This window comes from Sminthopsis crassicaudata, chromosome 2 (genome assembly GCF_048593235.1).
Source record: "Sminthopsis crassicaudata isolate SCR6 chromosome 2, ASM4859323v1, whole genome shotgun sequence".
Classification (NCBI taxonomy): Eukaryota; Metazoa; Chordata; class Mammalia; order Dasyuromorphia; family Dasyuridae; genus Sminthopsis; species Sminthopsis crassicaudata.
The window spans coordinates 372122373-372146389 of NC_133618.1; the positions used below are offsets into that span (position 1 = coordinate 372122373).

Genomic DNA, 24017 nt, shown 5'->3' on the forward strand with positions numbered 1-24017 from the left:
ACCTGTGATTTGGGTCTTTTTCAGCTAAGTAGAGGATGAACTACAGTGGGAAGAGACTTGAGGCAGAGAAAACAACCAGAAGGTTATTGCAATAGTTTAGGCATGAAGTGAAAAGGCTCTACAATAAGATGGCAGTTGTGTCAAAAAAGAAAAAGGGACATATAAGAGATGTTTCTTTCTTTCTTTCTTTTTTTTTCTTCCTGAGGCTGGGGGTTAAGTGACTTGCCCAGGGTCACACAGCTAGGAAGTGTTAAGTGTCTGAGACCAAATTTGAACTCAGGTCCTCCTGAATTCAAGGCTGGTGCTCTATCCACCGAGCCACCTAGCTGCCCCCTAGAGATGTTTCTAATATAGAAACAAAAGTCTCTTGGCAAGAGATTAGATAATGAGGGTTGGAGAGGTGTCAAAAATAACACCTGGATAATTGAGAACATGGTAGTACTCTTAACAGTAATAGGGAAATTTGGAAGGAAGAGATTAAGAGGAAAGATAATAAATTTGGTTCTGAATTTGAGGTGTTTGTGGAACACCCAGTTTGAGATGTCCAAAAAGTAATTAGAAGTGTGAGTCTCAAGAAGAGGTAATGTTTAGATTTGATAAATAAATCTCAGAATCATCTGCTAATGGAATCCATGGAACCTGATAAGATCACTAAGCAAGGAAGTATAAGGGAAAAGAAAAGAGGATCTGAGTTATAAAGCCTTATAGGATATCCATCGTTAGTAGGCATTCTACTGAAAAAAATCAAGCTCAGAAGATGAGAAGAAATGGTCCCAGTTTGGAGAAGAACCAGGACAGATAGGCTATCAAAATTTAGAGCTGCTATCAAAATCCAAGATGGATACCAAGGAGAAGAGGGTAATCGATAGTGCCAAAGGCAGCAGAGAAATCAAAGAAATGAACTGAGAAAAGGCCATTAGATTTAGCGATTAAGAAATCACTGGTAATTTTAAAGAGAGATATTTTAGTTGAATAAGGTTGGAACTCAGACTTAAAAGGGCTTAAAAAAGAGTAAAAGGAGAAGTGGAGGAACCAAATGTAGATATCAGAGAAGCAGCTAGCATCTCTGTCTGGAGAGACTGAAAGTGAGGGAGAGAATGGAAATAATAAAAGTAAGTCAATCTTTTGGAGAAGATGGGATGGAATGGGATCAAGGATTTGTGTTGGTTAAAAAGCAAGGCCACCTCTTCATGTGAAACAAGGATGAAAGAAATAGATGGAAATGGATGGATGGAAAAATCATTTATTAAGCATTTACTACGTACAAAGCATAGATAGTGCAAGACGACATCTGAATGACGTGAAATGCAAAGGAGGAAAGAAGTGGAGCTCTTGAAGAATGATCTCAATTTTTTCAATAAAGTAGGAGGCATGGTTTTCAGAAAGGGTATCATGGGAAGTTTGAGGAGAAATGAAAAAAGTTTGAAAAATTCCCCAGTGGTAAATGTTATAGTGAGATAATTAGGGAGATTTCTAAAAACTCTCTTAGTGCAGTGAGGGCTCAATTGATATTATGTGACAAATTTGTAGTGGATCTAGTCAGCATAATTTTATGACTTTCTTTTTAGCTTCATTCAGCAGCATGTGAATAAGAGAAAAGACAGAAACAGATGGTGGGAGGAATTCCAGGTTGGAAATATGGCAAGGAATTACTGCTAATAAGTGGGACAAAGAAATTGAATGTAGAGGATAGTATAGAATTAAATTGATTCACCAAACAGCTGTGACAGTGTGTAATCTGTTAGGATTTGCATTCCACTTTAATATCTTTTGAAAATTCAGTTACCTTGGCACCAAGATGAAGCACTTAAAGATTTTAGTGGAGGAAGCTATTAAGGGCCTTTGCTCTTCAGAACACATTCATTATCTTCCTTTCTATAGTTTCTTGAGGGTACAAAATAGTCTTGTGTTGTTCAAAATTCTTGTCCTTTATATCTGAAAATCTTGCTCCTGGTTACTTGTTGAATTGTTGTGTAACATTGGAATTATTCATTTAATCACTATGATTTGGAGTATGCAGCATTTTTGTTTTTGTTTTCTTATAAGCACTCTGTGGATTCACTCTTTTGATTGGTATCTGGTTTTCTTCACACATTTTAGGCAGTTTTCACTGTACTTTATTCTTTTCAGGTTTTTTGACAGTTCCCCCCCCCTCCCTGGAAGACCTATGATGCTTGTTTCAAAACATTCTAACTGCAAGATAATTTTTTCTGTTTGCATAGAGATCATGTGTTCAATATTGCCTTTTCTTTTCATTATCATATGATCTCTCTTGTGATTCTTTGGAAAGGCTTGCCACTATGAATTCAAGTTTTCTGTTCTTCAAATTATTTCTGTTGTAAAGGACATAAATTCTATTTTCTCAATTCTTATTTATTTCTCTCTTGAAACATTCAGGAACATCCTTCTGGGTATGGTTCATATGATCTCTTGCCTTATCAAGTGTTGATTCATTTTCCTTTGTCTTACAACTTTTATTCTGAGATGTTTGGACTCATTAGATGTCTGTCTATCTTTCCTTCTATCCTTAATATCTTCCCTGTTTATTTATCTGTTTGTGCTTAGGGTTTTCAAATGAATTTTCATCTGATATCTTTGGTAATTTCAGTCTTTTTTTCTTTATATTTCCAGTTGTTTTCTGATTCCTTTCACTTTGGTGATGGATCCCCCAAGAGTCAGATCTTAAAGTTGTTTCTGTCTTTTCTCAAGCTGAGGAATTAATTTTTCACTGGCTTCAGTATCTTCCCCAAGTGACTTCTGAGGCTAAAGAACAGGCTCTAGCTGGACAATAATTCCTTTTTCATCAGGTGTAGGGGAGTCCCAAATACATATTGGCATCCTGTCCTCATTCATTCTTTTCTTTAGTCTATGGCTAAGTAATGCTGCGGTGCAGCATACTGCTTCCCCAGACAGAACAACCTTTCACTTTCATACATCTTTATCTCCTGGGGAGAATCTTTGGTGGAAGGGGGAGGGAGGATTGAATTGTGTTGCTTCTACAATAGAATGGTGAAGTGAGAGAATTGGGACAAGGCAGGGAGGAGGCTGTGTTGGCAGAAATTGCTATAGCAGCTGCAAGGAAATTACTGATGGACCTCAGAGCACGAGTTCACGGATCCTATCTTGCCAGAGCATGAGAGCTGATGGAAGAGTGTATACTAAGTAAGCACATTAGGTCTTTTCTGCTGTTGATTCATCAGGTGTTACCTCATTAGGGTTCTTGATGCTTTAGCCAATTAGCTTCAATTACTTTACCTCATGTAAATAATTTTTATTTTGGAGAGTTTTGGAACGTCATGAAATATGTGATTTTGCCAATCACAGAGAAAGCTATTAATGATATTTGGATGGATCTATGATTCCAGTGACATATATTCCCTTCCATAGTGCAGACCACAATCTTAGCTTTTGTCTTCTCATCCTGTGTGACTTGTGTTTGTGGTTTCCTGTAAATCTTCCACAAGATATACCCATGACATGTCAAAGGAGCTTCCCCTGTATATCATGACATTACAGAGATAGTAATGCAGCAATATGGCAGTACCATCAATTAGCTCTCATTCTAAAGTGCCTAACTAGTCTACATCTTTTCTGGTCATATATCCCCTTTGATAATTTCCAGCTTCTCTTGTAAATTTTACTGTTGATCACATACCATAGCCATTTATTCAGACCATGAATTTTTAAAATTGCTCTTTGAATAACATGTACCTTTATTCCATAAAGTCCTCCTCGAATGCCTCATGCCAAATGGAACTGACCCTAGGTTCTCAAAGGCAATGCCAGTGAAGAACAAGCTCTAGCAGACCAGAAAAACTTAGAATGTGGGCCTCACAACAGACTGTGTTTGCTTTTCATACACAAATCCAGCTGAAAGAGGCTCATTACCAGGAGGCAGAGCCCTAGGTAACGAATTATTTTGGCCACAGACAGCATCCCATGAAACAAAGCTTAGATTATTTAATGTTAAACTGTGGTTATATAGTAAAAAAGGAAATACTATGATTTTTCAGTCTTTATAGCTCTTTTTGAATGCTACATTATTATGGGGAATAGAGAAGGAACATCCAAAGATCAGAATTACATTCCTTGATATTTAATGTGATTATAGAACTGAAGATCCCCTTTAACTGCATCACACAGTCTCTAATATACATGATCCTGGGACATGATGTCCCAGCTGTTAAAGTGATTTAACCTTAACATACTTCAGTGCAATCAAATACAGAATTGCATATCATTGCTTGATATTATTTACATCAGGAGGAGAATGTGTTTTTATTTGGCATTTTCAGAGCAGGAACACTTTGAAAGAAAATGTCCTTCCAAAAAGTGCTACAGCAAAAGAGAAACAATGGAAAAAAATGTTTCTGTTTCATATTAATTATAAAGATCATGTATCTTTTTCCATTTGAGAACTCTGAAACCTGAAACTGCCTAATCAAAAATGTCATAGAGAGAATTACTGAAATAGTTCAAAGAGAAAATGTATCCAAGAAAGTAGAAAATTGTTACATGTGCTTAGACAATAATTACTTTTAAATTTTTTCTCAAAGCAAAATTAAATCTTTTTTCATTCTGACAAGATGAAATTTCAGTTTTTCACATATAATTCACATTATTTTAATAGAATATTTTATATATATTATCTCATTTGATTGTTATGTTAATTTTATACATGAGGAAAAAAGCTCAGAGACGTGAAGTAATTTGCCTGAGAGCAAAGCATTCAGCACTTGAACCCAGATCAACTGAGTTCAGGAATTCTTTTTTACTATGCTGTCCTAAAAAAATATTTGCTTGTATTGTTAGCAAAAAGTAGAAGAATTTGGCATGAACTACTTTACTAGAATTTAGCATTTAGGGGGCAGTTAGCTGATACAGTGGATAAAGTACCAGCTCTAGTCAAGAGGACCTGAGTTCAAATCTGACCTCAGACATTTAACACTTCCTAGCTGTGTGACCCTGGGCAAGTTACTTAACCCCAATTGCCTCAGCAAAAATAAAAGAAAAAAAAATTTAGTATTTATTGGCTTTTTGGTTTTCTGTAAAATTGCTCAATTCATAATAACAAGGTCCTACTTAAGTTTACAAAGCATCTTCCTTACAACAACCATGTAAGCTAAGTTGAAGTTTTATTATCTCAATTTTACAAAGAAATTGGGGGCAGCTAGGTGGGTACAGTGGATTCAGCCCTGAAGTCAGATGGACCTGAAGAGAGAGAGAGAGAGAGAGAGAGAGAGAGAGAGAGAGAGAGAGAGAGAGAGAGAGAGAGAGAGGAGAGAGAGAGAAAGAGAGGAGAGAGAGAGAGAGAGAGAGAGAGAGAGAGAGAGAGAGAGAGAGAGAGAGAGAGAGAGAGAGAAGAGAGAGAGAGAGAGAGAGAGAGAGAGAAAGAGAGAGAGAGAGAGAGAGAGAGAAAGAGAGAGAGAAAGAGAGAGAGAGAGAGAGAGAGAGAGAGAGAGAGAGAGAGAGAGAGAGAGAGAGAGAGAGAGAGAGAGATTTGCCAGGGTTAAACATCTTTAAGTGATAAGAGTTTAATCCTGGTTTCTTCTTATCAGGTCCAGCATTCTTTCCATAATACCATAATGCCTTTCAGATCAAACATTCTACTTTTGTCTTCATAGCATTTACAATCTAGGTAACTTAAAACTACAAAGATTATCAAACCATTGGAAATATAAGAAATTTAGTGAAGTATGAGGTCTGTTTGAACTGATACAGAGTGAAGAATGCAGAACCAAGAAACAAAATACACAATTACTACATATCCAAGTGAAAATAACATTAAACAACACTTTGATCTTGGATTAAATGCAGTGAACCAAAACTGTTTCCAGATGGCAGAAAAGATAATGAAAAAGTTCTGATTTCTTCAGGCTAGAGGAAGTGTAAGGAGGAATTATGTCATCAGAACCCAGTGCTGTGTAATTTGGCTTTAACTGTTTGTTTGTTATAAGAGATGGTTCTAAAGTGGAAGAATAAAAGACAAAAATATATGTGGAAATGATTGTGGTATGAAAAACTGTTTTTACCTTCAGGTCCTGGAATAATACATATTCACAATAAAAAAAAAACTAGACTGGCAGCCAAAAATATCACATCCAGCAAAACTAATATTGAACCAAAAAAAATGGACATTCAATGAACTCACAGATTTTCAAGAATTTGCCTTAACCAAACCTGAACTTAATAGAAAATTTAATATATAAGAAATATCAAAAATAAATTTCAACAAGGACAAATTATTTTCTTTTTTACATGGAAATGTAAACCGTATGCTTAAGACTGACATCAGTAACTGGATAGTTAGTTCAAAAGAAAAACTGAGCAGAGCTGAGTATGATCTGACTCAAAAAAAGTACAACTGTCTAAAAAAAGGTAAAAATAATAATGCTACACGAATGAAGTACAGAGGAAAAAATGATATAGAGGCATTAATTAGGGGAAGAGAGCTGGTAGTTCTTGAAACCTATTCACATTGGGAATGGGTTAAATAGGGAATAATACATATCTATATCTTGAAGGGTAGAGCAATTTCCAAAATCTATAAAGAAATAAAGGTGGGGGGGAAGAAATAGGAAAAAGTGACACATAGAAGGGTGTGTAGATTTATGGCAGTGGGACAAGGTGGGATTTGATTAATGAGAAATTTGTAAAGAGAGAAGGAAAGAGTGGAGGGAGAAGATACATTAGAGATCCTTTTTTTAAAATATTGATTAAATTACTTGTCTTGTCACTATGGGCAAGGCACTTTATCTCTTCAAATTATCAATGTCTTCATCTCTATGATAAGGATAGTACTACTTGCACTATCTGTACCTTATGAAACTTTCCTGAACAAAAACTTGCATAAAGTGCTACATTAATGTAAGGTATAATAATGATGACTACAGAAATAGCTATTATTAATTTTCTGATAAACTGTAATGATTTTGATGTATATATTAAGCTATACAGGTGTTGCTAATGAAGAATGTGTTGCTGTATTGAGAATGCTGTGGGGTCAATTACAGGCCAACAGATCTCTTGCATCCCTGGTCTCTTACTATAGTGCTAAACTATCTATTCCAATCAATTAATTCAGTCAATTAATAATATAACTTATATATATATACATGTATATATATATATATAAGATCAATTTGATCTTACATTATATGTTATATATAATATATAATTATTATTACCAAGATCAACTAATAATATATACTTCCTTCTTTTATCTTGTTTCAAAGGTGTGAGTGAAATAATCAGACTATGGACTCCTTGAGGACAGATAATGTTTTCTTTTTTCTCTACAACTCCTTGTACAATACTAGGAAAATGGAATATGATCAGGAAAGTCTTGTTGAAATGAGGACAGTATTATTGAAAAAGTCTGCCTAAAAACTAAATCAGCAGCAGTACCAAAATAACACATTAATACTAATTAGAGGATCATATTAAAGGCCTAATGTACTTAAGAGTATAAATATCATAGTATCCCAAAGAAGTGAGGCTTTCCTTTTACAGAAATGGCCCCAATTTTCTCTGATTATCAAGAGGGATGTTAGGTTTTAGGGATGAAGCATCTGCTTCAGTGTCAAGGAGTGAAACAGCTTCTATGTGTGTGCTGGGATGGGGTGTGGGGTGGGAAGGAATGTAGTCTGGCTAGTTCAATTCTCCACCGAGTTGAGGCTGGCACAACTTTCCACATGATTATTCTCCAGCCATAAGGGCCTTAGAGTCCTTGTTTGAGCCTGGCAAAGGCCAATAAGGGAGCAGTGCCAGGAACACAGAGAGAAAAGATTGAGAAACATCTGCTCCTAACGAAAAGCAAACCATAAGACCTATTTTCCTGCTCTATATGATGGAAAAAAATGAGCCAACACATAGGAGTTTTGTTTTGTTGTTTTTGTTGTTTTTTTTTTTTTTAAATAAAAAGATATCTTAAGAACAAGAGTAGTAAAAAGGGACCCAGATTAGAAATCAGAGGATTTGAGTTCAAATACCAAGTTTGTTACTTGCTTCTTAGGGAATCTTAAAATAAGCTCAGGACTGACCCCTAGTGGGCCTTCAACAGAATTCTAAGGTGAGGTGATAAACCCTGCAGGAATTCTCCTTTGGACAATCCCATACCACACTGTACCTTTTCAATGACTCTCTCATTGTGCTTTGCATTTTAACTATTTGTATTTGCATACAATTTCTCATATTTCCCTTATTAACCATAATTTTTGTGAGGCCAGAACAATGTCTCCATTGGATAATAGTTTCTCACATGTACTAGTTGTGTAATCCTGGGAAAGTTATAAACCATTCTAAGGGTATTTTCTCATCTATAAAACAGAGATTAGCACCTCTGTTCCTCCTACATCATGGGGTCAATGTGAAGAAAATTGTTTTGCAAATTTTGAAGTGCTATAAAAATGTGAGTACTTGTGATTCCTCTATTTTCCACTCCATTACTAATATTTCATATTTCATTAATTTGTATCCAATAGTTTTTTCCTTTTATCATTCACTTTTAAAAAATTCATTAAACTTTTGTCTAATAGATTGATAATATAAGTCAGAACTATTTAAACTTTTTTTTAGACTACCATTATAACACAATTTTGTTTTGGCTAACCATATGTATTTGTTACAAGGGAAAAAATTTCGACTTGATGAGAGACAGACAGTATTCTAGAGGAACGTAACACACAGTGATAATGATATTTAAAAAAGAAAAAAGTTATCAGTGAAACATCTTAAAATACATAGAAGAGAGCAGAATGGAGTTAAAAAAGGGACAAAGACAAGAAAAGCAGTGTTGTTGATAACTTGTTAATGGTTTATAATTTTTAAAAAATAAGCTATGTGATATGTTCATAGTTTCATATGTAATATTGTCCTTTCTGTCCTTTGTATATTGAAATATTTGTGTTTATTAATGACTGTCAAATTCAAAATAAAAATGTTTTAAAATAGTGAGGGAACAAAAAAGAAAGGAAGAAAGAAAAGAGAAGTGAACAAAGCAACAGATCCAGAAAAACCTGGGAAGTTTTGTATGAACTGATGAAGAATAAAGTAAGCAGAAACAAGAAAACATTTTGTATAATAACAACAACATTGTAATAAAGGAAATCAGCTCTAAAAGACTTCAGAATTCTTAACAATGCAATGATCAACAAAGAAGACTGATTCTGAATCATGTTTACCACCTCTTGATTTGGAGGTGATGGACTAAAGGTGCAGAATAAAATATCTGTTTTCAGATATGTGTGATGTGTCAATTTGTTTTGCTGAATCTTGATAAGTGATGATGTTACTAGAAAGGACTTTTGTTTTGGGGGAAGAGGTGAGAGAGAGCAGGGAATATTGATCAGTACTTAAAAAAAGAAAAAAAAAAGAAAAGAAAAATGAACATTAATGAATTTATTAATGAATTCACAGAAGAGAGCCAAAGAAAATTCAGAGAGAGATACAAACAGGGCATTTTTAGAATTACCATATTAAATTTGTTATATACTTAAAAAAAACTGCATATAAACAGAAATTCCCAGTTTCATATATAATTCTCTTTATCTGTTCTTTGTATATGGTAAAGTCGAGTTTGCTGATTTTTGTCAAGTTAATAATTTTTTTAAAAAAGAGAGAGAGAGTCAAACAGAGAGTTTATATTTCATCCTAGAGGCAACAGGAAATCACTGAAGGTTTTTTTTTTTTTTTTTTTTGGATGATGGTAGTGCTAAAAGTCTTGATTTTATATTAGGAAAATTACTTTGGCAGCAGTATAGATAAATCAGAATTCAGGAGATACTGTACTGGAGGCTTTTGCAAGTGTGGAGTAATGAGGACCTACAGTGATGGCTTTCTGAATAGAGTTAATGAGATGATTACAGAAATGTAGAAATAGTAATGTCAAGATTTCTCAACTGAATGGTTGTATTGGCAGTAAGGAATTATTGAACTTTTTTAGTAGGGGAGTGAGATGGTCAGATCTGTACTTTAGGAATATGTGCTTTAGTAGCCATATGGAGATTAGTTTGGAGAGGAAAGAGAAATTTGAGATAAAGAGACCAATTAGAAGGCTATTGCAATAGTCCAGGCAAAAAGTTGATGGGGTTTTTTGTTTGTTTATTTGTTTTTTGAGAGGAGAAAAAATGATGGATCAGATATTACAGAGTTAGACCTGGAAAGGCTTGGCAACAGCCTGGATAAGACTGAAGAATTAAGAATAACTGAGCTTGTAAACCTGTGTTTACAAAGACAGTGATATCTTACCAAAAGGAACAAGGAAGGATTCACAGAAGAGGTGGTAACTGAGCAAGGTCTTGAAGGATATGGAGAATTTTGAAAGGCAAGGTTGTCAAGAAGGAAGTGAGGGAAAACATTTTAGATAGGGGGTATATGGTATAAATAAAAAGCAGTAAGGTAGGAAAATCTTGGGCACTTATGTTAAACAGTAAGTAGTTCAGTTTAACTAGTACAAGGCACATGTAGAAGAGTAATAGGAAACAAGTTCGGAAAGACAGGTAACATATTGTGAAGGACCTTAAAGACCAGACTAAATAGTTTGGACTTTAACTTCCTAATGCACATTTTAATCATATTTTTCTGCTTAAAAAATTGGCTCATTATTTACCCTCATAGCCCATGTATGGATTATTCTGTTCTGTTCTGGGCAACATAGTTTAAGAAGATTGTAATCTAGAATCTAAAGGAGGGAAACAGGGATGACAGAGATTGCTTGAAGGAAATATAGGTATTTAGATGAAGAGAGAATAATCAAGGGTCTTTAAGTATATGAAGGGCTACAATGGAGAAGAGAGAAATTCAGACAAGAGATACAGATAGAACATTTAATAAATGTTTACTGTTAAGAAATTTTAGAAATCTTCAGGAGAAATTTCACAAAAGTAAAGGTACTTAATAAAGTGAATTTTTGTCAATTTTTACATTGGGACTAGACAATAAGGTCCTTTACCTTCTATTGGTTATAACTAACTATGAGTGCCTCCCAAAGTATAGTCCAGGGTGGTTTTCTCTTTTTGTCATCTATTATATCGTGTAGTGAACTCAAAGGACCCCACAGGTTTATTTTTATACAGAAGATTTTCACATCTAAATAACCAATCTTAGCCTTACTCACTAAATATCTCAAACTGGAATGGGATCCAAAAACAGAACTCTCTCTCTCCTTAAGTCCTTTCCCTGACAACTACTGAAGGCACCACTAATAAGGTTCACAACCTGTGTCCTCAACTCCTCACCTCTACTTACCCTCATATCCAATCTGTTAAGTGTTGTTGTTTACCTTCACAATATCTCTCACATAGTCTATTTCTCTTCACTCACACTGCTAACCTCCCATTACAGGCCTTCATTACCTCTTACACTTGGTCCATTACAGTAGCTTCTTTTGTCCTCCCTGCTTTACATTCTTCCCACTACAGTCTATCCACTCAGCTGTCTAAGCGATTGTCCGATAGCTCTTATTATCCTTCATTAATCAATAAATCCTGGTGGCTCCTTATGTGACATTGGGTCCTTTCCTTAATAATCTGAGCCCTTCCAGGTTTCTCACCTTCCTATACTTTACTATCCTCAATGCACTCTATGATCCAACTATAGTGGCCTTCTTGTTGCTCCTCACTAAATCATGTCCCATCTCTATGACTTTACCCTGGTCATACCTCATGCATAGAAAGCTCTTTTCTTCACCTTTGCTCCCAGGCTTCAACTCCAATTCTAACTTCTGAAAGAGGTTCTTCCTGGTTGCTCCAGTTAATTGTGCCTTCCCTTCTGAGACATTTATTCTGAATATATCTTGTATGTGTAGTTATTTACATGTCTCCCCCATTTTTTTTTTTTTTGCCACTTTACACAGTACTTGGTACATGGCGCTTAATAAATACCTTGTAACATGATTTGTACAGGAAAGATTATAATAATAAAGGCATTTGGTTAACATTTTAAGGTTTTATAAAGTACAAAAAAACCCCTGTGAAGCAGATTGGTACAAATATGACTACTTTGTTTGTTTGTTTGTTTTTCTTAAGCAAATAATATGAAATGATTTTGCCTAGGGTTATTTAGCTAGGAAGTTTCATAGCCAAAAATTTGTGCCTAGATCTTTTGATTTGAAGTTCAGCATTCTTACATCTGCATCATGTTGTATCTACAGTATACCAGATGATTTAAATCATAATTTAAAGAAAAATAATCCAACAATCATACCTAACTGAGAAAGGTCCAGCTTCATCCAATGCATTCCTGTAGGGCAGCTTTTGGACAGTGTTCTGATAAACACTTGTCCAAAGCTATCTAAGCCCCATATGGCATCCTGGCAGGCAGAGTATGCTATCATTTCAGTATCAGGAGGAAGTTGAACTGTAGAAGGACGGAATTGTGGATTCTGGTCACTCACACAAAACAGATCCTTGGCACTCTGGCACAACCACAAAAAGCTTCCTGTGGGAGAAGGGGGGGGAGGAAATCCACATTTGTTGGTAAGTACCGTTCACAAGTGAGTCACTTGGCTTAAAAGTAGAACAAGGCACTATTTTATTTTTATGCACATGTCAAGCAAACTAACTACAAACATTGTATAGCTACTGACTAAAATGCAAGTTTGCTGGTGATTGCTATTGCTTATTATTCTCTTATTCGTTAGCTAACAAACTCAAATAGTTCATTTGAAACAATGCTACTACCAACACAGCTAGAATGAAAGGTAACAGAAGTAACAAAAGACAAAGGCCCTTTTGCCCTTAACATTTCAGAGTTGTTTTTTTCCACTTCTTCAATAAACTTATCATGTATTATAATTATTTGTGTATGTGTTCTACAGCTTGATCCTTGATACTATGGAGGCAGGAACTGATTTCTTTTAAATTGGTTGTTAAATTGTTTTTTTATACCACCAAAAGGTATCCCGGTATCCCTCTCCCTATCCCTTTTCCAAAAAGTTAGCCCATATAACAAATCATTTTGTTTAAAAGAAAAAAAAATAGAGAAAAAATTTTATAAAACCAATCACTGTGCTAATAAAATCTGAAAATATATGCAGTGTGTAGATCTCCTATTTCTGCAAGGAGTAGACAAATAACAAACTGACTCAATTTCCTCAACTGTAAAATGGGGATAATAGTATTTACCTCATATAGGTTATTAGTGAGGATCAAAGGAGATAAGATTTGCAAAAAGTGCTTAGCCCAGGGTTTGGAACTTTCTCTCCTTCCTTCCTTCCCTCAAATAAAGTGCTTTGGACCTCATAGTCACAAAATAAATATTTACTGAATGAATGAGTTAATGAAAGAACTACAGTTATTTGTATACATGTTCTATTCTAGACCAGACTAAACTTCACTGAGTAAACTTTTTTCCTTCCCAAGAAACTAATAGAGTTTAGACTCAGAAAGTGTTTAATGTTAATTGTATTATTGAAAAAGCACAATGAAAAGAACTGAAGGAATTTCCTTTTGGCTATAAATCTCAGAGAACTTTTTATAGCCCTAAGCATTGGAAAGCTCTGAATCAGAGTACTAATTATTGACATTTACTAACATAGGATTGCCTTTCTTCATATAACCTAATTTTCCTATGAAGATGAAGAAATATTCAATTTCTACTTTAGATAAAAAGTTTGGCAAAGTTTAAGAAGTAGTATCAAAATGATAACCCCATTTAAAAATTATTTTTATAAACTTAGTAATTAATTATCAAATACATTCAAATATATTAACATGAATATTTTTAAAACTATACATGAAACAACTTTCTTTATCAGAGTTTGATGAAATGTGTATATTACAAGAAAAAAAAACCATAAATTACAGCAGCAATCAGATAGAGAAAAAGTTTACCCAAAAAATGCCTTACAGAGGGGATGGAGCCTAGTATTTCATTGGTATAATCAACTCTGATAAGGAAACTTCTTATACCAATGCAGGTTAGTATCTTCTTCAACTTAGTCTTGGAGTCTAGAGAGGTCACATACATGTGTTCAGGTATCCAGCCAGGTGTGTCAGAGGCAAGAACTGAACCCAGCTCTTCTTGATACTGAGACTGACATTTATCTCTATCAAATGAGTTACAAAATTATCCTGTTTATTTCTGTCTCCTGTTTAGAGTTTTCTTCTTTCTAAGTTTTTCTGGCTTTTTTGCTGTTTTTATTTTTATAAATCTATTTTCTTTTGTTTTTACCCTTTTAGGTCCTATCCTTTTCATATCACATTCTCCTTATTTCTTTGTATTATTCACACTTATCATTTGTGATGCAATGAGATCTCATTACATTTACATACCACATTATTCTGTCATTCCCTAACTACTAGACAAACAAGTTCTTTATGATTTTATTATGACAGCTTGTGGTGCCAGGACTATTTTTTGTTTAAGGGTACAGGTTTTGAAGCTCATTTTGGATAATGTCATATTGCTTTCCAAAAAGACTGCACCAAATCACCGGAACTGGAATAAAGATTCTGTCTTTGCACAGGATCAACTAGCCTTGAACTTTATTAGTCTTAACTACTGGGTAATAATTTTATTTTCTACAAACTCTTATACCTTTTAGTATAAACAAATACAGTTCAATTTAGTTCAATTATACTAATAATTAAGCACTATTTGTAAGGCACTGTGTTATGCACTAATGATACCAATTCCAAAAGAAAACCATCCCTGTTTTAAGTTACAAACTATATTTTTATAAAACAGTAATCATTAAAACTATTTGGTATTGGTTAAAAATTAGAAAAGTTGATGAAAGAAAAAGATAAAATAAGTAAGGATCCCAGAGGGACTGAACAGAGAAGTCTAGTGTTCCATAAACTTGGAAAAGCTCAGAAGACTTGAGAATTCTAACCAATGAAATGACCAATCAGGAGGTAGGAAGAATGCTGGTAAGGTAGAGCTTCTCTTCTCTCAGCAAAAAAAGTAAAATAAGCCATTCATATTCAGTAAGTAACAGCTAATGTGCTCATTTGTTTTGCTTTGCATCTTTATGATAAGGAAGGATTCTGTTATGCACAAAAGGATCACTGGAAAATGACAGCAAAATTTTTAAAGAGAGCAATAATAAACTATTGAACAATAAAAAATGAATTTATAAAACCTGATGAAAACATTGCGGGAATATGTGTAGAGTGAAGAGGACCAAGACCATTGAGAGCACTTATGCTTAGTGAGTAGGAAATGAAAGATGATCTTTTGGAGAAGTTTTGTAAGAGGTGGTCAGATAAGTAGAAAGAAAACTCTTGAGTAAATAATGCCATGAATGATAATGGAAGAGATACTATACAGAAAGAGAAGGTAACTAATGGTGTCAAATATCACAGAATGGTTAAGTCAAGTAAGGCCAGAGGCTATACTCAAAAGAGCTAGAGAAGTTAACAAAATCGCTAAAAGAATTACTGATAGTCCTATAAAGATCAGTTTCATTCCAATATTAGGGTTAAAAGCTAGATTAAAAGGGGTTAAGAACTGAGTGGGGGCATATATATAACAAAGAAATCAAACCACAGGAAAAGCACCTATAAGTACAAAAATATTTTTAATAATACTTTTTATTGGATGATAGATTTGGAAACAAAGTAGATCCCTGTCAATTAGGAAAAAGATGAATAAACTGGATTTTATGAGTGAAAAGCTTTGCATGATAAAAAACAATGAATATACACAATAAAAATGATAAATATGATATTCACAGAAATAATGTAAAGACTTACAAGGACTAATAAAGAAAGATAGGAAGGGAATCAAGAGAACAATTTTTATGACCACAATGATGAAGCAGAAAATAACTTTGAATAATTACACAACTTTAAGTAATCACAGCTTCAGAAGACTGATAATAAAGCATGCCAGTACAGGAAGATGGTGGTACAGAATAAGACATATATTTTCAAATATGGTTAGTGTGAAGAATTGGTAACTTGAATAAACTTATTTATTCAAGGGAGGACTTCAATTTGTAGTAAGAAAAGTGTAGAGAGAGAAAAAAAGAAAGGGAGGAAGAAAAGGAAGGAAGGAATGAAAAAAGGAAGGAAAGAATATCAATAAAATACTTAATTACAAAAAATAAAATGAAGAGAAATTCAGGTAACACAAACAAGGCAATTTTGTTACTTCTGTGTTAAATTTAATAGGCATCTTTAAAAAAATACATATCAGTTATTAAGTTCATCATAAAAAACATAACACACACACACACACACACACCCCTCCCCATACAGAAGGCAAGGAAATGGAAGTAACAAATGGAAACAGATCTGTTTAAGATTTTGACAGAAGGATATCAAGGAAAAAAATAGAGCAATAGCCTGAAGGGATGGAGTTTAAGTATTTTAACAATAGGGGAGACCAGCATATATTGGTAAGCAACAGGGTTAGTGAACAAAGATGGGATTAAGAGTCAATAGCTAGACAGAAAGAAAATGATTTGGAAAAGATATAGGAGGCAATGGAAAAACCAACAGCATAAGTAAATGACAGAAGTTGGCTCTGGCAAAACTAAGGACCACTACAGAGAAGAAGACACTCAAAGCAAAGTTTCTGTTTTATCAGTAAGTTAGGAGATAAAGTTTCTTGCTAAGAGGAAGGAAGAAGTAGAGCTGGTGTCTTGATGAACTATGAATTGGAGTCACTGGGAAGAATATAAGTATTGCATCACAGCAGTGAGGATTCACCTGAAATCAGATATGGTTTTTTGGTTGTTGTTTTTAATGTAGATTTCCTTCCCTCTCCTCCCCTCCCCTTCAATCAGAGTAGAGAAAGCAGATGAGAAGGTGGTAATCAAAGATTAGCATATATTTAGGCATAAGTATAGAACAAGAGATCAACATAATATATAAATGAACTAATCACAAGAGTTAAGATTGTGAAAGGAAGAAAGTGTAGCAATGCAAAAATAAAGGATGGTAGAAAAGGAAGAGTGAGAGACAAAGTCATGCTAAGGACAGAGGAATAAGAAAGAAAATGAGGCAAAACAGATTATGATACAATAGAGGAATTTCAAAGGGCAAAAGAATGTAAAGGACTGGGGGAATAAGTGGAGGTGACAAAGGGTCCAAGGGATTTGGATATCCAGGGGGAAAATAAAAGCACTACATACTTAAGGATAAGTGTTAGAGGCTGCTAGGAGAGAAAGTAACAAAAAAAGATTTGGGAAGGACAAAAGTAATCTACTCCTCATTTTCACTGAGGAATATTTTTTAAAATTATTTGATGTTTATTTGAGACAAACTGCCTATCCCTATATTAGGGATAAAGGAACTGTGCTTTTAGATATAAAAATACTATGCTTTTAAATATAAACATACTTTAAGAAAAAAGGATCTTTTCTCAACCACCGGGCTCCCTTGATAACCCAATCTAAAAAAAAAAAAAAAAAAAAAAAAAAAAAAAAAAAAGACGGGCGTGGTGGCGAGCGCCTGTAGTCCTAGCTACTCGGGAGTAGCTGGTACTATTTTGATTATGGCAATGACTACTACTACTACTAATAATAAATAATATGCTGAAAACTGCATTATCATATCTGTGAATGTGTATGAGATGCTTGCAAGATGACAACATTCACTATCAAAAAGAAAATAATAATAATATTTGGCTTGAATTTATTTATACATTATGTATTATATTTCTTAACTAAATAAAAAGTGACCAACCTTCTTTAGTAGGAGCAGCAGAAGCCAACACAAATACCCATTTTGTTGCCGAAGCAGTACCACGTGGAACAACATTATTCCAATATGTCCCTGGAAATAATTGAGAAAACTAATCAATTCCTTTTCTTATATGACTATTAATCAAAACCTCTGACAATCAGTTGTAGATTATCTAGTTAATACAAAAGAATGCATTTCAAGCTTTATGTCTGTTTTGCTTGAGAGTACTAACAAGATGGATACACAAAGATATTTACTATCTTTTTTGAAAGCAAGAGAGAAGAGAGAGGTGACAGTTGGGCTCACAAAGTAGCTGATTCATTTACAAAAAAATGTTCTCACTACATTTTAATTGTAACACTCTCTGAAGAGCCTTTACAATTATTTCATTTAAGCAGTGTCACTAATTTTTTTTCCAGAGAGATACAATATTCCACCTTATTAGAATTTTATAAAGTTTGAATTTGGGAAGAATTGTTTTTTTTCCCCTATGTAAACAGAAAATTTATATAATGGCCACTTAAGAGTTGCTCTATTCATAACACATCATAATATATTTTTGATGGTAATTCATCACTTACCATCAAGACACTGGTGTTTCAAAAAAAGTAATGTTAGGTTAAAAAAAATAAAGAGCAATTATACAACTTTAAGACTCCTTTCTATTACTTTGTCCTCAAACCACCATCTTTAAAATATGTATCTTTTTCATCTGAGGATTTAAAGCTTATCTTTCAGCATTTACTTTTAGAATAAAGCTAATTCTTACAAACAACAGGAATAAAAAAAAAAATCCACTAACCTACTAGACTTCCTTTTGCTACATGGAATTCATTCTTGCCTGATGAGATCCAAACACCACTATTATTGACACCAAGCAAGCTTGGTTGACACTGAAGTTGCTGTGGCCAAAATGTTATTCGAAGTTTGTCTGCCATCTTCTCCACAGGAGCCTGTGCAGCTGTTGCCACTGTGTGTGTGGCATGAATTATTGTCTGGAACAAGCTGCCCTGGTCAAACACCACATAATCTGTGATGCTTACCTATGAAGAATACCACAGAATATGAAAGCCATGAATTCATTTGTGTATTTACTAGTTCTAAGGTTAATTCATAGCCCACATCCATCTTTCTGAATTTCTTTTTAAATTCCCTTAAAGACCTGGGTCAAATGCTTACCTCCTAAACCCCTCACTTCTCAAAATGTAGTCCAGAGACTCTTGAGGGTCCATGAGACCATTTCAGGGAATTTGCAAGTCAAAACTATTTTTATAATAATATAAAGATGTTTAATTTTGAATATAAATATCTAGATACAAAACTCATATAACAAGAATTCTTGGTGCAGTCCCCCGACCTCAATAATTCTTAAGAGTATAACTGGCACCCAAGAAATGGTCTAATCCAATCCAAAAAGCATTTATTAAGCACCTGTTATGGATAAATATGTTTTAGTGTTGGAAGTATAAAAACAAAAAGAAAATCAGTCCCTGCCCTCTACAACTAAACGTTCTTTCTAAAGGGGAAATAAACAACACGTAAATAGCTAAGTTCATTCACAGCATTTAAAGAGAAAGTATTAAAATCTAGGGAGATTAGGAAGAACACATGAATTGAGCCTTGAAAAAAAGCTACTGATTCTTTCTGAGGTAAGAAGAAACGTATATTCCATGCATGAAGGAAAAAGACTGTAAAAAGGCATAGAAATGGGAGACAGAATAATAAATCTGAAAAACAATAAATTAGTCAGTTTAGAAGGAATCTACTTTCTAATTAAGAATGATAGTGAAGGGAATCACTGTAGTTTTAGTAAAAATTCTTTTTAAATAGTGAGATTCTATCATAAGATAATAAATTATACAGTCATTGACATTGCATACCTTAGTTAAAAATGAATGCTAGGAAAATATATATAAGCAGATAATATTATGTAGTGAATATTCTAGATACCCCAGAATGTTTTACCCACAGATGTTTTGATTTAAATCTTAAAACTCAGACAACAGAAAAATCACTGTTTTTCTGACTCAGCAAAACACCAAACATGACTTCTTTTTCACATTCTCACTGTCATACATTTAGAGCTGGGGGAATGATAGTGATCACTTTGTCCAACCATCCTTATTTGACAAATAAGAAAACTTAGACCCAAAAAGGGCTTTGCTCATATAAAGGACCCATAACCACTTAAAAAATAAGCAATATGGCTGTCTGTATAAATACAAGTAATACTGAAAAAACTTGGAATCTTAAAATATGACATATTCCAAAACTTCATTTTCAGTATCATCTCTTATTAACTTTTAGAGCAGATCCTTGGTGATTGGCAATGAAATTACATCAACAATGAAAGCTACCAAAGCATGTAGTATCTATGTAGAAGTAGAAAAGCAAAGAGGGGAAAGTAACAATTTCTTTAGAGGGCTAAATTCTAAGTGACTCCAGGGCTAAGATACACAAGAAATCACTGAGATAACCATATGAAAAGTTGATTTTTAGGGGCATGTAAGTGGTGCAGTGGATAGAGCACCAGCCCTGAAGTCAGGCGGACTTGAGTTCAAATCTGGCCTCAGACTCTTAACATTTCCTAACTGTGTGACCCTGGACAAGTCACTTAACCCCAATTGCCTCAAAAAAAAAAAAAAAAGAAAAAGAAAAGAAAAAGAAAGAAAAAAAAGTTAGTTTTAAGATGCATCTTCCTGTTATATACTCAAAACATACCCATTTATGAGAAAAGTTAGAAAAAAAATTAAAATTTCCCTGAAATTGCCTTCACTTAATAAATTGCAAACAAATCATCTAATTAAGTAAAGACACATGAACATTAACTGTGATTTAACACTATACATACATACATATATATATATATATATATATATATATATATATATATATATATATATATATATATATATATGCCTACTATTATTCCCCATAATACATTTCCATAGACATAAACATCATCATTAACTAGATGTTCAGACTGTTGCTACTAGGTTTATTTTAGTATTATACATATTATTACCTTTCTGAAGAGGAAAAATAAAGTTTGCTTTATTTAATTAAAGTAGGATTTCCAAGCTATCTTTCCAAAGATTATGCTTTTAATGGGCAGAGAGACAGAGAGAGACAGAAGGGAGAGAGAAGGGGAGGGAAGGGAGGGAGAGAGACAGAGAGAGAGTGGGAAGGGGAAGGAAAGAAAGGGAGGGAGAGGGAAGGGAGAAAGAGGGAAAGGGAGAGAGAAAGAAAGAGAATTAGAGGGAGAGGGAGAGGAAGAGGGAGGGAAAGATATTTGAGAGCTCCTTGAGACTACCTATGGATAGATAGTGGCCCTTATTGATAGCTGAATGCCTACTTGCCACCAATGGTCATCATCTCCTTGAGGTTTCTTGGAAACAACACCAGTTCTGAACCAGAGATTTCCATGGATGTCCAAAGCCCATATGGTTTGCTGATCTCCAAGAGTTATACATACAGGTTCCAAAGCTTGCCTTTCACTACAGGCATTAAAAATTGAAGGGAAAAAAAAAAGCAAATAACTAGATTACATATTGAAATTACCAAAATTTTCATTCAATAATTAAATGTCCACAGAATAAAATGACCAGAGCACAGTCATACCCTTAAGGATCTAACAATCAACCTCCAAGGAAGAGGTTTGGGGATTTATATTCCATTGTCATACAGTAAAACACATGGCTCTGAGAACCTGAAGTCACCTCTATAACATAAGGAGGAACCAGAATTTGACTTCATCAAACAAAAAGGGAGCAAGAGGAAACATGTCAATGTGCAAAAGAGCAGCAAAGGCACCTTAAGTTCTCATTTTTTGGTACCACATCATAACAACTCAGAAAAAAAGGACAACTCAGCACTCTAGGAATGTTCAAAAAACATATTTATATATTTTTTTTCTTAGAACTGTGAACACTTTCATATCAGCAACTTTATTTGGTGCAAACAATAAGAAATACTTTGAGTTTCAATTAAGTGTCAAGTATAAGGGCTAATTTTAAAAGAAATAGATGAAAATTAAATATCTGGTACTAGGCTAATGTGGATTCCACTCAGTTTTCCCAAACTAGAAAAAGAAATCTTTGGAAATAAAGAGACATCAGATTCTGAAGAATTTAATTCCATCAAAGTGGATGTCTTCAACATAGAGAAGAGCTAATCCAATTCCAATTGATCAATGATGGACAGAATCAGCTTTACCCAGAAAAGGAACACTGGGAAATGAGTGTAAAATGTTAGCATTTTTTTGTTTTTCTCCCCAGGTTATTTTTACCTTCCTAATCCAATTCTTCCTTTGCAACAATAACAACAACAACAAAATTCAGTTCTGCACATGTATACTGTACCTAGGATATACTATAACATATTTAATATGTATGGGAATGCCTGCCATCTAGGGGAGGGGGTGGAGGGAAGTAGGGGAAAATTTGGAACAGAAGGGAGTACAAGGGATAATGTTGTAAAAAATGTTATAATTATAAAATTAATAAAAAAATATTTTAATGACAAAAAATAAAATAAAATAAAAAGAATTTAATTCCATCAAAGTTTATTATATGGTATCTCAAGTTAGAAAGCAGCTTCAATACATTAGATTACACATGAATACACAACACTCTACTATTTGGCAGTTTAATTTTTAAAGAACTTCCTTAACCAATGTATAATATTACCTTATAATGTCACATTTCCATTGTTCCCCTTCGGGACAGAAGCTGCTCACTCCCTCTCGATATAGAAGTGCCCTTTGTTCAGTTAATGCCCATACCACATTGTTTCGAGATGTGATCTGGGACAGAGGATATGGGCAGTCAATCTTCACAGCTCTGGCACAAGGACGATCCACACTCAAACCTTTAAATAAAACAAAGATATGTGGGGCAGCTAGGTGGTCCAATGGATAGAACAATAGCCCTAAAGTCAGAAGGACCTGAGTTCAAATTTGATCTCAGACACTTAACGCTTCCCAGTAATGTTGTGTGACCCTGGGCAAATCACTTAACCCCAATTACCTTAGCAAATAAATAAATAAAATAAAACAAAGATATAAAGCCCCAAAGAATCACTGTACTTTAAATTTCTCATTTATATCTATAGCAACCATGCTAGTTCTGGTCCTTATTATTATTACTTAACAGAAATAATTTCCCTTTGGTTTCTGCACATGAAATGGAACAGCTTAATGTAAGCCCTAGGAAGGGGAAAAATTATTCTATTACTTATTGCACTTCAATGATCTCTTTTTAGATTTGGCAAGGCAGTATAAATGATTTGCACTAGATCTGTTATAAGAAGAAACACTTTAAATTGATCTAAACAATTTGAAAATTCAACTTAGTTCTACATTTATATGCATGAAACTGTGCTAGGTAGTAGCAATACAAAAACTAAAACCAAAATAATGCCTTCATTACAGAGGCTTACAAAATAACAAGGGAATTAGAAAGGATGAATACAACTTGAACACAAATAAGTACAGTGTGATAGAGGCAAAGAAAGAATCCAGATAAAACATTCTAAGAAAACTTGAACAAATAAAAATTATTTTCATCTGAGTGGAAGAGGAACAGAGAACACTTCAAGGAACAGAGACACCTGAATAGGACTTCCAGAAAAAATGAAGATTTGACAGGCATGTGGTATAATTTACAAAGCATCCTGGATTTGGAGTCAGATGATCTGGGTTCAAATTCTGACCCTATTATGTTAGTGTTTTAACCCTATGGTACTTGTGGCAAATTACTTAATTGCTCTAGGTCTCAGTTTCCTCAGGAGAGTTGCTCTAGATAGTACTGAAATCTCTTTAAGAATGAGGAAGAAATATATTTCAAGCATGGAGATGGAATAAGTACTTCAGCTACCAATTTACCACAAAAAGAAAACATAAAAGAATCATTTCTAAAACTGATCTTCTAAAACCTTAGTGGATGAGCTATGCTCCAAAGTTTTCAAGATTTTAATTTAATCTAAGAGTGCTATTTATGAATATCAAGTTGAGAGTGGGGGGAAGGGAGGGAGCCAAGATGGTGGAGAGCAGACACAGCTCTCTGTGACCTCTTCCGATCTTCTCTCAAACCAACAGAAGATTAAGCCTCTAAACTGGTCTTGGAGTCAAAAAAATCCACAAATATTTGGAGTACAACACATTCCCAGAAGAATATACCTTGGAAAAACTTCAGAGCAGGTCTGTTTTAAACAGGCAGGGGGACAGTCTACTGAGCCCAGACCACAGCACAAGGAGACTGAGGCAAGGAGCTGGGACTCCAATCAGAGCATTGCAGTTCCATGCACCAGGGAATCTTCTGTGAGCCTTTTAGGCCACTCTGTCCTGGTTGCAAGCAGATGGTTTGGCAGATTTGCCTTTTG

At 34.3% G+C, this 24017-nt stretch overlaps 1 protein-coding gene and 1 long non-coding RNA gene across 3 annotated transcripts in view; one reads left to right on the top strand and one right to left on the bottom strand.

The window, feature by feature from the left end:
- Positions 1–24017, bottom strand: part of TECPR2 (tectonin beta-propeller repeat containing 2) — a 111669-nt gene that overhangs the window by 41972 nt on the left and 45680 nt on the right. For both annotated transcript variants that reach the window (XM_074291209.1, XM_074291210.1), the window contains 5 exons: positions 22325–22505; positions 20992–21133; positions 18439–18679; positions 17637–17726; positions 12205–12438 (listed from right to left, as the gene is read on the bottom strand). In XM_074291209.1, coding sequence (XP_074147310.1) covers positions 12205–12438; positions 17637–17726; positions 18439–18679; positions 20992–21133; positions 22325–22505 — 888 coding nt within the window. The remainder of the gene's footprint in view (positions 1–12204; positions 12439–17636; positions 17727–18438; positions 18680–20991; positions 21134–22324; positions 22506–24017) is intronic.
- LOC141556687 (uncharacterized) lies at positions 8329–9238 on the top strand. Its single transcript, XR_012486600.1, has 2 exons — positions 8329–8410; positions 8953–9238. It is a non-coding gene; the product is annotated as an uncharacterized LOC141556687 (long non-coding RNA).